General features: G+C 41.4%; 1 protein-coding gene across 3 annotated transcripts in view; it reads left to right on the plus strand.

Annotated features, from left to right (window-relative positions):
• The window catches only part of SYNE1 (spectrin repeat containing nuclear envelope protein 1), a 462,280-nt gene that overhangs the window by 334,054 nt on the left and 115,562 nt on the right, over nucleotides 1-12,664 (plus strand). For all 3 annotated transcript variants that reach the window (XM_027083161.1, XM_027083173.1, XM_027083179.1), the window contains 6 exons: nucleotides 827-928; nucleotides 5,399-5,518; nucleotides 7,062-7,262; nucleotides 9,536-9,709; nucleotides 10,735-10,866; nucleotides 11,448-11,644. In XM_027083161.1, the coding sequence (XP_026938962.1) occupies nucleotides 827-928; nucleotides 5,399-5,518; nucleotides 7,062-7,262; nucleotides 9,536-9,709; nucleotides 10,735-10,866; nucleotides 11,448-11,644 (926 nt within the window). The remainder of the gene's footprint in view (nucleotides 1-826; nucleotides 929-5,398; nucleotides 5,519-7,061; nucleotides 7,263-9,535; nucleotides 9,710-10,734; nucleotides 10,867-11,447; nucleotides 11,645-12,664) is intronic.

The following is a 12,664-nucleotide window of genomic DNA, read 5'->3' on the forward strand; positions in this document are numbered from 1 at the left end:
TCAGCCTATGATGAGCAACCAGCCCATCACAGCAGTTTCTAACTAATAAGAAATAGAGCTTACTTGTTGATATTTCAGGAGAAAAATTAAAAATGTTATAATTCAAGCTTTGTTCTAGTTCATTATTCCTTTTAGAATTGAGTATCAAAAAGTCTGAGAGTTATCTCCTTTCTGTACAGAGTTAACTCAATATAAGTATATTTGGACATTTAAATGAGTAACGTTTATGAGTAGGCTTAGCTAAGATTTTTTTGTGTTGTCTTTTCATATGTCTTTGGTCACTGTGAATAATGTTTATCTTCTAAACTTCTGGATGGCTTTTTATAAGCTTGTGCAAATTCTTTGAAAATAAGAGAAAGAAGGAAGTGAGGGAGAGAGGGAAGGAGAGGAGAGAGGAAAAAAAGGATCATAATTATTCTTAAGAATAATATTTTTCCCCCAAACACAACACCACCTCCAGGTTGTTTTACTAGCTAGAAGTCCTTAGTGTAATATTTCTGCTGCAATGTTTAAATGTGCTCCTTTATTACAGAAATAACAAGAACATTTGGGTGACCAATATTGCTTTTTATTTGTGTACTTCGTCCCCATCTGTGTTGTGTTGGAAATGCTTTGTATAACAAATTCTAGCACTTGGTGTAAATTTTTTAGCACTTGTATAAATTGTTACCAGTTCCTTTTACTTTCCCATAAGATAATATTGTTTCTTCTGGAAACAATTAAATTCCTACCCCTGTATATTATTTCTAAGAATGTGTGTTATATTTACAGCCATTTTGAATTTCCTGTTACACATGTTAAGCCTTCCTGTTGCTTTCCTCCTTAGAATGATCTGAAGGTGCTGTTTGCATCACTGGCTGACCACAAATACATCATTCTGCAGAAACTGGCAAATGTGTTTGAACAGCCTGTGGCAGAGCAAATAGAGGTATTTACAGCTGCCTTTTTCCATAAGAGCAAGTGCGATGAGTAGATCTGATTTACTATGAAATTCCACATATTCTTTGGAATATTAATGGCTTACTGTAGCATCTTTGTTTGTCATCTGTTTTGTTTTTAAGTACCAGGTTTACAGATTACATTGACTCTGTCACTTACTTCTGTGTGTAACCAGGAAATGTGAGAGAGGAAAAGGTGTTAGTGACAGATGCTGACCTGAAGGTGTTTGCCACCTAACCATGAGATTAGACATGAACCTCAATGACACTCGACAGGGAGTCAGACCGTCCTGGTAGCGTTACACATGAAGCACTATGGATGTTTAGAAGCTGGGAGATTACCTTCAGCGGTGGTAGGATTAGGGAAAATTTTGTAAAGGGAAATTCGAACTGGACTTAGAAGTTTGGACACACAGAGACTGGGAAGAAAGGTGTTCTAGTAAAGAGAACAGCAAGAACAAAGGCATAAATGTTAGACCATTCAGGGCACTTCGGGAGAAAAGCAAGTAATCCTGTTTGACTGAACTGAACAATGAACAAAGGTGATTGAGGGGAAGTAGGGTTCAAAGAGGAAATTTGAAGCAACTTATAGAGTCTGTTGAATGTCAGAGAATTTGGACTTTGTTCTACAAACGAGTGGTCAACTTTATTGCTTGTGCACTTCATTGGTTAAAACAATAAGCACACACCACAAATATATGTGTATTTACTTATTTATAAATTACAAGCAGGTACTGTGTTATAAAGCATACACACAACTGAAAATTAAAAATGCATGTGGTTGTATATAAAGGAAAGACACAGTGTTTCATTCTCATCGATCATCTTAAACACTTTTGGGTACTTTTGGGTGAGTAGCTTGGAGACCACTGGCAGTGGAAAGTCACTAGGGATGTTTGGGGGTGAGGATAAGTGTCAGTGCCAACTCCTGCATCTGGTGCTTGACATGACAGCTCAGGAGGAGGGAGGCAATGGGAAGGATGTTACACAGAACATCCCATTTCATAAACTAAGTAATGATGAAAATGTGTGCTTTAATGGAATTGCATACCCTAGTTTCAGTAGACCTCTAATGGTTCTGTGGGTAGAGGCCATAGGGAATCACCTGAAATACAGACCACCTCAAATACTTCCCTATAGGTTGAGATATCTAGATCTCTCTCCCTCTCTGACCATCTAAAACAGTTTGCAAAATTATATTTGAATATGTATCTTTCTGCACCCTAATTTCATCTGTTTTTTAACAGAGGTCCCTCATTCTTCCCAAATTGAAAATCATTCTTCTGTGTCATAACTTCTACTTGAAAGGACCCCTTTTTATTTTTATTTTTTATTTTTGGCTTATAATGTACCCAATCCCAAACAGAATTTGAGCAGCCATAAGAGTGCTTTGCCTTGAATTTCTAATGTGAAATTTAGGATACGTATGATCACAAGTAACACTTTTACTGACTATTGACCAATACAACCAATGTAAATCCCAGAGATAAAAATAAATTACTCCTGATTTCGCTGAATAAATGGAAAGCAACTCAAAAAGTGCTAATCCCATCCCTACCCTCCTTGGGTTAAAGAGGTAACAGTAGCAGAAGCATGGGGATATATTCATCTTTTGAGTCGTGTCATTCTGACCTAGAACAGACCTGTTGCCCCATAAGCCTGTTGCACAGCTGTCTTCTTCAATCTCCCTTTACTACCGTTCTGAGAATTTCTTTCACTTCTCCCTTCTGCTGGGTCTTCTCTTTCCTGAGCTTCAGGTCTTTCTCTTTACTGTATTGCTTCCTTGTTTCCTTAGTGCGCATCCTTACTAAGAAAGGATGCGTGCTACATAGAGTTTTCAATGTTTTGCATGTCTGGAAATGTTCCAGTCATATGCTCACATACTGCTCATAGCCAGGCTCTTTATACAATCCTTGGTCAGTTCTTTACAGAGTTTGGAGGCTTTTGCTCCATTGTTTTCTAGCTTCCAGTGTTGGCTTGAGGAATTGAAAATTGTTCTAATTCCCGAAGGTCTCAGTGTTCTGAAATTTCACAGTGACATGCCTTGGGGATGGTCTGTTTCATCCACCGGGCTGGGGGCTCAGTGGGCTCTTTTGATCTGGCAGCTCTCATCTTTCTGTTCTGTAACATTTTCTCAGAGTTATTTAAATAGTTTTCATCCCTCTATTTTATCTGTCTCCCTTTCTGAAACTCCTTTTAGGCAGATGCTGGATGTTCTGGTCCAGTCCTCTTAACTTCCTTATCGAGGGACATGTCTCTCTTTGTCTTTTTGCTCTGCTTTCTGAAAACTTCCTCAGTTTCAACTCTAAACTCTTCTGTTGACTTCTGCATATCTGCTCTCATGCATTTAATCTTCTCAGAGACTGGGAAGTAGTATCCACTTTTGGGTAGTATCCTGTTCTTTTTCAAATAGATGGATTGTCTTTTATAATCTCTCTGGTATATTAGTGATTTGGGGGTTGAAAGGGTTTTGGGGGGACTTGGGGGCAGTTTTTTATTTGTTGGTTTTTCCTGTATAGTCTATTCCCCTCCAGGTTGCTTTTAATTTGTTGGCCTATTTTGGTCTCCGTCTTTCATGTTAGAGGCTTTTCTCAGCTGTATGGAAATGCTTTGTTGTCTCTTCACATTTAGGATGAGAGACTGAATGGGAACTTCATGAATGGATGGGGCTTGACAGTTTTGAGGTTTATGGAAGGATGATCTGTGTGGGCTATTGGAGAATCCTTGTGTCAGATTTTTTAGGTCTTTTCTGTTGGTCTTTTCATATTCTCCCGCCCACCCCCTTCTGTCTGGAGAGTAGAAACAAGGCTTCAGCACTCTAGGAGACGTAGGGGATCCACATTCAGCATTCAGTGGGTGTTGTCACTTTATCCCCTTGTTTTCAGTCAAGGACTCGAGCCCACAACTGTGCCTGGTGCCCCTCAGTCCAGAGACATCTGTTTTACCTTCTCCAGAAAATGAACTTTCAGCCTTTCGCCAAGGAAGGGAAGAGCCAGTGTGGAATGAGGAAGGGGATCTGGGAATCGAGGCGCTCTTTAAGCAGCTTTCCACCAACCCTCCTTATTTAGCACCCGCCCCATGTTGCCCAGGGTTCCAGAGATTCCTGTTGCTTTAATTCGGTGATAAAGAAGCCCTGCTAGCTTAGGATTCAGCTTTCTCAGCTTTCCTAAGTCAATTCCCGTGTATCCTTCTGATTTTCAGCTTGCAAAATTTTGTTGGTATTGCCCTCTTTCCTATTTCTTTGCCCTTGTAGATTTATGAAGGAAAAACACCCCAGAAAACAAGCAAACAAAATATTGGCAGTGGTTTTAGTGGGACTCAGGAGAGAGAAAATAAGACACGTGTGTTTCATCTGCCATGTGGAGTCCATGTTCTTTTCATCAGGGCAGCTGAGGTTGCTTTTCTTCCAAAAGCCTTCCTCGACTGCTCCAGGATTCACTGGTGTCTCCCTGCTCCGAAGTCCTCTAACAGGGATGAGCTGCAGCAAGCTTAGTACATAACTGTATTCAGCCTTGTTTCCTTTTCTTCTGTTTACTCAGGCTTCCTGAGCAGACTGGAAGCTCCTTGAAGGCCAGGTTGATGCCTTGTCCTGCTTCTGTAGACCTCACTCTGGGAAGGCAAGGCTCAGCGCTAGCTGTCACTTTCATACCTGATCGCTTGCCCTCCCATTTCACAATGGAGTAAGCTCTCTCTGACCATGCTGTAGCATAGTTTCCTCTTCCCTCGCTGCATCTCGCTTCAAAGATGCTCAAAACTGCATTTCAGAAAACCAGAACACGATCCCCTAGAACATCTAGGCAAATACCTTTTTCTAAAGACGTCCTAAAATCATGCTTCTTCTTCAGGGTGCTATTCACCATTTCCCTTATTTGTTCAAGGAAGCCATTGTTCTCCCAACCCTCCATGCTAAGCCCTTCCAACCTCCTTACCTTTTTTTTTTTAATTTATTTTTTTAGAAGATGGTGGGGGTAGGAGTTAATTAATTAATTTTTGCTGTGTTGGGTCTTCGTTTCTGTGCGAGGGCGTTCTCTAGTTGTGGCGAGCGGGGGCCACTCTTCATCGCGGTGCGCGGGCCTCTCACTATCGCAGCCTCTCCCGTTGCGGAGCACAGGCTCCAGACGCGCAGGCTCAGTAGTTGTGGCTCACAGGCTTAGTAGCTCCGCGGCATGTGGGATCTTCCGAGACCAGGGCTCAAACCCGTGTCCCCTGCATCAGCAGGCAGATTCTCAACCACTGCGCCACCAGGGAAGCCCCAACCTCCTTACCTTTAAAATATCTGATCTGTAGTATAATAAAGGGCCTTCTTCACTTTTCTCTTTAATAGGGGACCATCATTTTTATGTTGCATGGCAAATGTTTTAGGTGGAGAAGAGAGGAGCAAATAAGGAGGCACGATAATCATACTTTGCATGGCAAATTGCTTATGGGAGTTTTAATAAAATGTCATAAATCTTATGTAGGCAATACAGCAGGCTGAAGATGGGCTAAAGGAATTGGATGCGGGAATCACTGAGTTGAAGAGGCGTGGTGACAGGCTGCAGATTGAGCAGCCTTGGGTGCAAGAACTCTCCAAACTCCAGGTACCGTTTTCTTCCAATGGCATTCAGCTTCAATGGTACATCCTAACTGGAAGGCAAGAAAACATTATTTTGTCTATTTTTTCAGGCTTTCTCTATAAAATTCATGTCATTTAGGCCCAGTTTTTCTTCCAAGTAACTCTTAGAACATTTTCTGAAACTTTTATCGTATTTAGTACAATAAAATAAATCGACATATTTTGAGATTTACTGCAGGGCGGTCTGTGTGCATTTGTTGGAGGACCCTTGTGTCCAATTTTTTAACTCTTCTCTTTTCTTGTATTCTCATGCTTTGAAGATTTTTCTGACATTATTATTATTCCGATGGCTAAGCATTATAGCATAGTTTAGTTGTGGCATATTATTTTCTACTGTAGAAAATCTAATAACTGGCGATCCTACCTAGAAAAGTTAAAAAAAGGCTATCTACCCTGTATTGTACTACACCCAAAAAAATTTTAAGGAAAAAATACTTAAGCTAATACTTTTAGAAAGTGTATTTTCTCAAGTTCAAAATTATAGTTTATATTTCATACATGTTTGAATGGAAAAGAGACATTGTTTTAATTCCAGAACAACAACAAAAAATTAAAGATAGCTGAAATCCAAACAGACTCCCTGGCATCTTTCAGGAGTAGAGAATTAACACTTTGGATTAGTGTTTTTCTAAATCTGGCACTTAGGCAAGAATCTGATCTCAGGTTGGTAGGAAGATACTGGGATAGTAAACCAGCAAAGTGTAGCATCTGATAGGCAACACAGTTAAGTTATATTAAGAAAAAGTCTGTGCGTGTGTCAGGTTTTCTCTGCACACATGCCTTATTACAGAACCATTGAGGGATTAATAGCATGAGTCCAATACAGGGTCACAAGTTCTTACTTTTGAGAAAATAAAATACCTCTTATTTTAAAAAGAACATTTTTATTTCAACTATCTCATTCCATTATCTAACATTTCATCATGTGATGAGCCCATGGCCCCGACTCTGTCCTTTTTAGACAGTTTTCCGACAGTACTTAAATGTCAGGTGTAAGAGTCAAGCGTCATAGCTGTAAATAGGCATTAAAGTTGAACTTTTCCAGATTGAGGCATTTTGGCCTGCTAAACCTTAATATGATACGTTAATCAGGTCCATATGGCTCAAATAAATTTTGTATTTGGTGTATCATCGTCCGCTAAAATGTCTTTCCTGCTTAGTTATTTATTTACCCCACCACATTTGCCTTTTTAAGTTTTAAAGGCTTTCTGCTCACATTAAACTCCTCTGTTTCCGTAGCTCTTTATTTAAGGAATAGTCCCAAATCTGATTATTACTTAGCAGACCAAATGTTGAGGATGCTCTATTCAGTTACTCTAAAATTAGAAAATTTGAGAGCATGATAAAACTTAAAACTACATTTTCTATGACATTTCCCTCAGCCACAAGAACAATTTTTCAGCGTTTTAACCCCACGGAAACTATTGACATCCTGTGAGCACAGGTGTTAAATGTACCTCATGAAGAGGTAGGTTTGAATTGAGCGTGAGTATCTGTCTGTTTCTTAGGACATGTACGATGAGCTGATGATGACCACTGGCTCTCGGCGGGGCGGTCTGAACCAGAATCTTGCACTGAAGGGTCAGTATGAAAGGGCCCTGCAAGATCTGGCTGACCTGCTGGAGACCGGGCGCGAGAAGATGGCAGGAGACCAGAAAATTATCGTGTCTTCCAAAGAAGACATCCAACAACTACTTGACAAACATAAGGTAAAAAAAAAAAAACAGAGAGAAAGAAAATGTAGTTTTGAAAGCACATTCTCACTCACTGATATATTTAGTAAAACCTAACATTATCAGTCGTTTATGAGTTTCTACTCATATAAGTTACTCTTTAAAATGGTCCACAAATGTATATTCAAGCCCACTGGCACTCAATAGCACAGAAAAATTAGAGAGTATATATTCCTATAATTCTGTAAGTGAACAAAGAATACCAACCATACCAGTAATTTTAATGATCAGTCAGCCATGCTTTCTCCTTTGTAAACTGCAGTGGACAGGAAACCCAGGGACTCTCTTCAAAGGAGCCCAGCTTCATTCTTAACTCTGCCCTTTTCCTTTGCATCCCTCACGCCCATGTGTTCATCTAGTCCTAGGTGTTCTCTCTGCTCTCCCTTGTCCTGGCCGAGAACTCCCCACTCTGCTCTGGGAATGCAGAGCTGCCCACTCAGCTCTGGACTGGCTTTATGTCTGGTACATGCATCACTTTGCTCTTCTGGTCCTTAAGTACATGCGCCTCTGGTTACCATGGGCCTCAGGAGTTTCTTCCTGGGGACGGCAAGTGCTTTTACTCTATAACCAAACTTGGGACGCCTGAGAGTGTTCCATCAGTGTGTACCGTAACCAAGTTCAGGTTAGACACTGCTCCTTAGTGAAGGAATGCCTGTTTAATGCACACACACACACACACACACACACACACAAATTGCATTATTAGTAATATTACAAAAATAACATTTTTGCCAGTTCAGAGACTCAACCTCCCAGATAGTGGAAATTTCTTATGAGGAAACTTTAAAAATTCCCTAAGATTACAGATGATTATCATTCTACCATTACGTAGCTCTTTGGTGGCTTATGAAGGTAGATTTGGGGAGGGTGGGGGGCGGCGTGGAGAATTGTACTTGTTGCTACTTTTCCCAGAGGTTTTTGTCCAAAACTTTGTGATTTATTAAAGCCTTATCATTTGGCTTTGAAAACATTGCTTTAAAGTTCACAGCTGGTTTTTCTCAAATCTTTGACCACAGCAATAAAATATCATCCTGAGTTATTCCAGAGGGGAAACTGGGATCAATGAGTATAAATAACAGAGAAATAAAGCTCAGTAGATGAAGAACTCTAAAAGGAGCAGGCTGCCATTGAACAGACCCCCTCCTGGCCATGAGAAGTCCATCCAGGGCTGTCAGGGGGAGACGGGGTTGTAATAGGAATATCAGCTTTCTGTGAACATTGGGCTAAATGACTTCCAAGTTCTCTTCCAGCTTTAAGATTCTATGATATAATAATTGTCAGTTGAAGATAATGGTTCTAGCTTCTCCTGACCAGACCATTTTCTGAGGGAGAGCTCTGTGTGACCTTGGGCATGTTGCATTAGACTGAGTAGCGCAGAGTCTGTAAAGTGGGAAATAAAACTACCTATCTTAAGGGGTTGTTAGGAGGATTCAACGAGTTAGTTGCCGAAGTGTTCATAGGGCACCTGGCACGTAGTACACACTCAGTGTTAGCTGGTGTTAACGATTCCTGGTCCTTTAGTTTCATCCGTGGTGCTGGGAACAGGAAATGGGATAACCTTCTCCCCATCTTCTGGGGATTTTTATGTATAGAAAGTAAGATTTTAAAACACATTTGTAGGGTTGTGCAAGGCCTGCAGTTCTGCTGTGTGTAGGTATGTTCTGAGGGAAATTTAAAAATATGAATGCCAGTTGGTGTGTGTCCAGCTGTGCTTGGCCATGAGTATTAAGTACAAAAGAGTAGAGCTCAAGCCCAGCCCTGGAGGAAGAAAAATTGTGAATGTGTCAAGTGAGGACATTGCAGGAGGTAGAGGGCAGGCAGAGGCTGAAGGTGGGGATCGGCCTCTCATGTGTCCCAGGGACAAAGGAGGCCAGTGTCTGTGGTGGAGGAAGCAAGTGTCCACCCAGATGGTACCAGGAGGAGTGGAGAGGGCGGACGAGTGTTTCAGCAGCTGCTCGCCTCTGAAGGGCTCTGTTTTGGGGACAGAGTACCTGCAGCACAGCACAGTGTAGGTGCTTTGAGTGGGGGGCCAGGAGAGGCCAGTTAGGAGGCTGGACCCCCATCCCACCCCACCCCACCCCCGTCTCTGCAGGAAGCGGTGAGTGCCTGGGTAAGTGGAGGCCAGCAGGGGAGGACCACTATCACCCATATATTAGCCAAGTCCCATCAGCTTCCAGGTTTGAAGCAATTTTTATTGTAAGGTAGTAAATGAATGAGTTGCTGACCTCTTTCTATCTGACAAATTGCAGGAGTACTTTCAGGGCCTGGAGTCTCATATGATCTTGACCGAAACACTCTTCAGGAAGGTTATCAGCTTTGCGGTCCTACGGGAAACTCAGTTCCACACAGACCTGATGGAGCAGGCTTCGGCTGTGCTCAAAGGGGCTCACAAGAGGGGTGTGGAGTTGGAGTACATTCTCGAGGTGAGCCCCTGATGCCGCCCCTCCCCTACAGCACACTCCCTACTGCACAGCAGACCCTTCAGGCAAGACACCTTCGTTCCTACGATTTGCCTCCTATGACCTCGGAGGTGTCTCAGACTCAGCATCATGTGTTGCCTGTGCCCCTGGTGTTTCCTATCCACATTTAGGTAAAGGCTGTGCCTTACTGTGAGTTCAGCTAGATGAATACCAGTTTCAGACTGGGCATGACGATATTTGGGGTCTCGATAGTCGGACTGAAAAACTGCTGACTTTTGCTCTACATTATTGAAAAAGACTTCACATGATTAAAAAAAGATTTTCCGATTTTAAATAGAATAAAAATCATAATTTTCTTTTATTTTTTTTTGGCCGCGCTGTGCAGCTTGTGGGGTCTTAGTTCCCTGACCAGGGATTGAACCCGTGCTCCCTGCAGTGGAAGCACAGAGTCCTAACCACTGGTCCACCAGGGAATTCCCTAAAAATTATAATCTTAGAATAAGTGATTTGGTATTTCTCCTTAGTAGAATGTCTATACTGTATATTCATATTTCTTAAATGTCTGTGTGGGTTTTTTTAATTTGCAAATGTAATGTATTTAGTTCACTTACTTTGGAAAGTAAACACACCCGTCCCTTTCACTGCGGTAAAGGATGAGACTGTGAATTTCAGCTGCCTGCTGTGTTTCAGGTGTGCTGCATATTATTCTATATAATCCTCACAATGGACAAGATATTATTATCCCCATTTTTTTTAATGTTGAAAATGAGGGAGGTCAGAGAAGTGTAGTAACTTGGCCCGGTCATACAGCTAGTTAGTTGCAGAAGTGAAAGCCCGTTCACAGTGCTTTTCAAGGTCACCATCTGATGACTTGCTTCAAAGCTATCTTTCGCTTCCCAAAGCAAACCCCCAACGCAGGCATCTCCGACATGTCTTTAAAGAGACTGTCAGGTGCATGTTTGCACACGAAGAGGACTGCTCTTCCTTAAAGAGGATGTTTAGCTCACACACTGATGCTGTGTTTCTAGACGTGGTCCCATCTGGACGAGAACCAGCGGGAGCTTAGCAGGCAGCTGGAGGTGGTGGAGACCAGCATCCCGACTGTGGGTTTGGTGGAGGAGAGCGAAGACAGGCTTATCGACCGGATAACACTCTACCAGGTCAGCATCTAAATGACAACTTGGTGTAAAAAGTTGCCACAGTTCCTTTGGAAGCTTTCCCATGGTTTTAACAGCATCTAAACAAACTTGCAATCAAATATTTTATTAAGTACTTTGAGTATTTGTTTCGTAATATAACATAGAAAGGTCTTTTTTTTTTTTTAATGAAAGCCCCTTTTGAAAACTTAGCCTCCACCAAGCGTTTTCCACTTGTTATGCTGAAGTCATACTATCCTGAAATAATTACAGTTTGTTGTTTTTTAATAGAGCACTAAAAATCCTTTTTTTTTCTTATTTTTGAGAGAGCTCTTTTTGAAAACTTAGCCTCCACCAAGCAGTATTTTGCACTTTGTGTTGGCGTCCCACTATTCTTGAAATAATTATACTTTGACTGTTTTAAGTGCACCTAAAGTTATATTCTTAGATATAGATGAAAAGTCTCGAAGCTTCTAATGAAACTTGGGTGCCAATAGTTGAAATTTGACTAAAAGGTAATGGGAACATTATGGAGAACTTACCATCTTTAGGGGAGAAAAATTGCATTATCTCAACTTTTGACCCAGTATTTTCAATCATTTTAGCATTTGAAATCCAGCCTTAATGAATACCAGCCCAAATTATATCAGGTACTAGATGATGGGAAACGACTTCTGATATCTGTTAGCTGCTCAGATCTAGAAAGCCAGCTAAATCAACTTGGAGAACACTGGTTAAATGACACCAACAAAGTGTCTAAGGAACTTCACAGATTGGAAACAATCTTGAAACACTGGACCAGGTAATACAGTGATTCTTTCGCAGATTTTTACATTAGTGCTGCAGGGTATTTGTAAGGCTATTGGGTACCTGAGTTGACGAAGATGTGGTCCCTCTAGGAACTTATCACAGAGTTTGGAAAATAAAGACAAGCACAAACCTTCCAGTTGGATTCTTGTATAATTGTATAAACGTGTACTTAAAAATGTGGCGGGGAGGCAGCCATTATGCAATACCTCTTACCTTTGAGCTGTTGTCTCCCCTGCCTACTGACTGTACATGGGTGGTCAAGTATATCTTAGAAGGAGAGAAAGAAGAGAAAGTTTGTTTTGAGAAGGTAAAGGTTTTCTTGAGGGCAATGGGAGGTATTCAAGAGAGGTGGGGGGTTGATTTTACGTAGTGAAATCCTTATTTTTATGCCACCTTTATTTCTAAGAACTTTGAATAACAATCATGTAATAATTTTCTTGTTTAAAATATTTATTTATTTATTTATTTATTTTGTTTATTTTTGGCTGCGTTGGGTCTTTGTTGCTGTGCACGGGTTTTCTCTAATTGTGGCGAGCGGGGACTACTCTTCATTGTGGTGTGCAGGCTTCTCACTGTGGTGGCTTCCCTTGTTGCAGAACATGGGCTCTAGGGTGCACAGGCTTCAGTAATTGTGGCACGTGAGCTCAGTAGTTGTGGCTCGCAGGCTCTAGAGCACAGGCTCAGTAGTTGTGGCACACAAGCTTAGTTGCTCCGCAGCACGTGGGATCTTCCCAGACTAGGGCTCGAACCCGTGTCCCCTGCATTGACAAGCAGATTCTTAACCACTGTGCCACCTGGGAAGCCCAATCATGAAATATTTTCTAAATAGCCTCAATGTGAAGGAGTAGGAGAAAGATATTTTTATTTGCAACTTAGAGATGGGAAAGCTGAAACTCAGAGAGACTGACTTGCTTAAGGTATGAATATTAAGAGAAGGGAATTTGAGAGTGTCAACCCAGGGCATTATTCTCCCAAATCTGTTGTGTCTCCTTTTTTTTTTTTTGCGGTATGC

The sequence above is a fragment of the Aethalodelphis obliquidens genome, unplaced genomic scaffold (genome assembly GCF_003676395.1).
Source record: "Aethalodelphis obliquidens isolate GAN/ISIS:26980383/991018 unplaced genomic scaffold, ASM367639v1 scaffold3, whole genome shotgun sequence".
Classification (NCBI taxonomy): domain Eukaryota; kingdom Metazoa; phylum Chordata; class Mammalia; order Artiodactyla; family Delphinidae; genus Aethalodelphis; species Aethalodelphis obliquidens.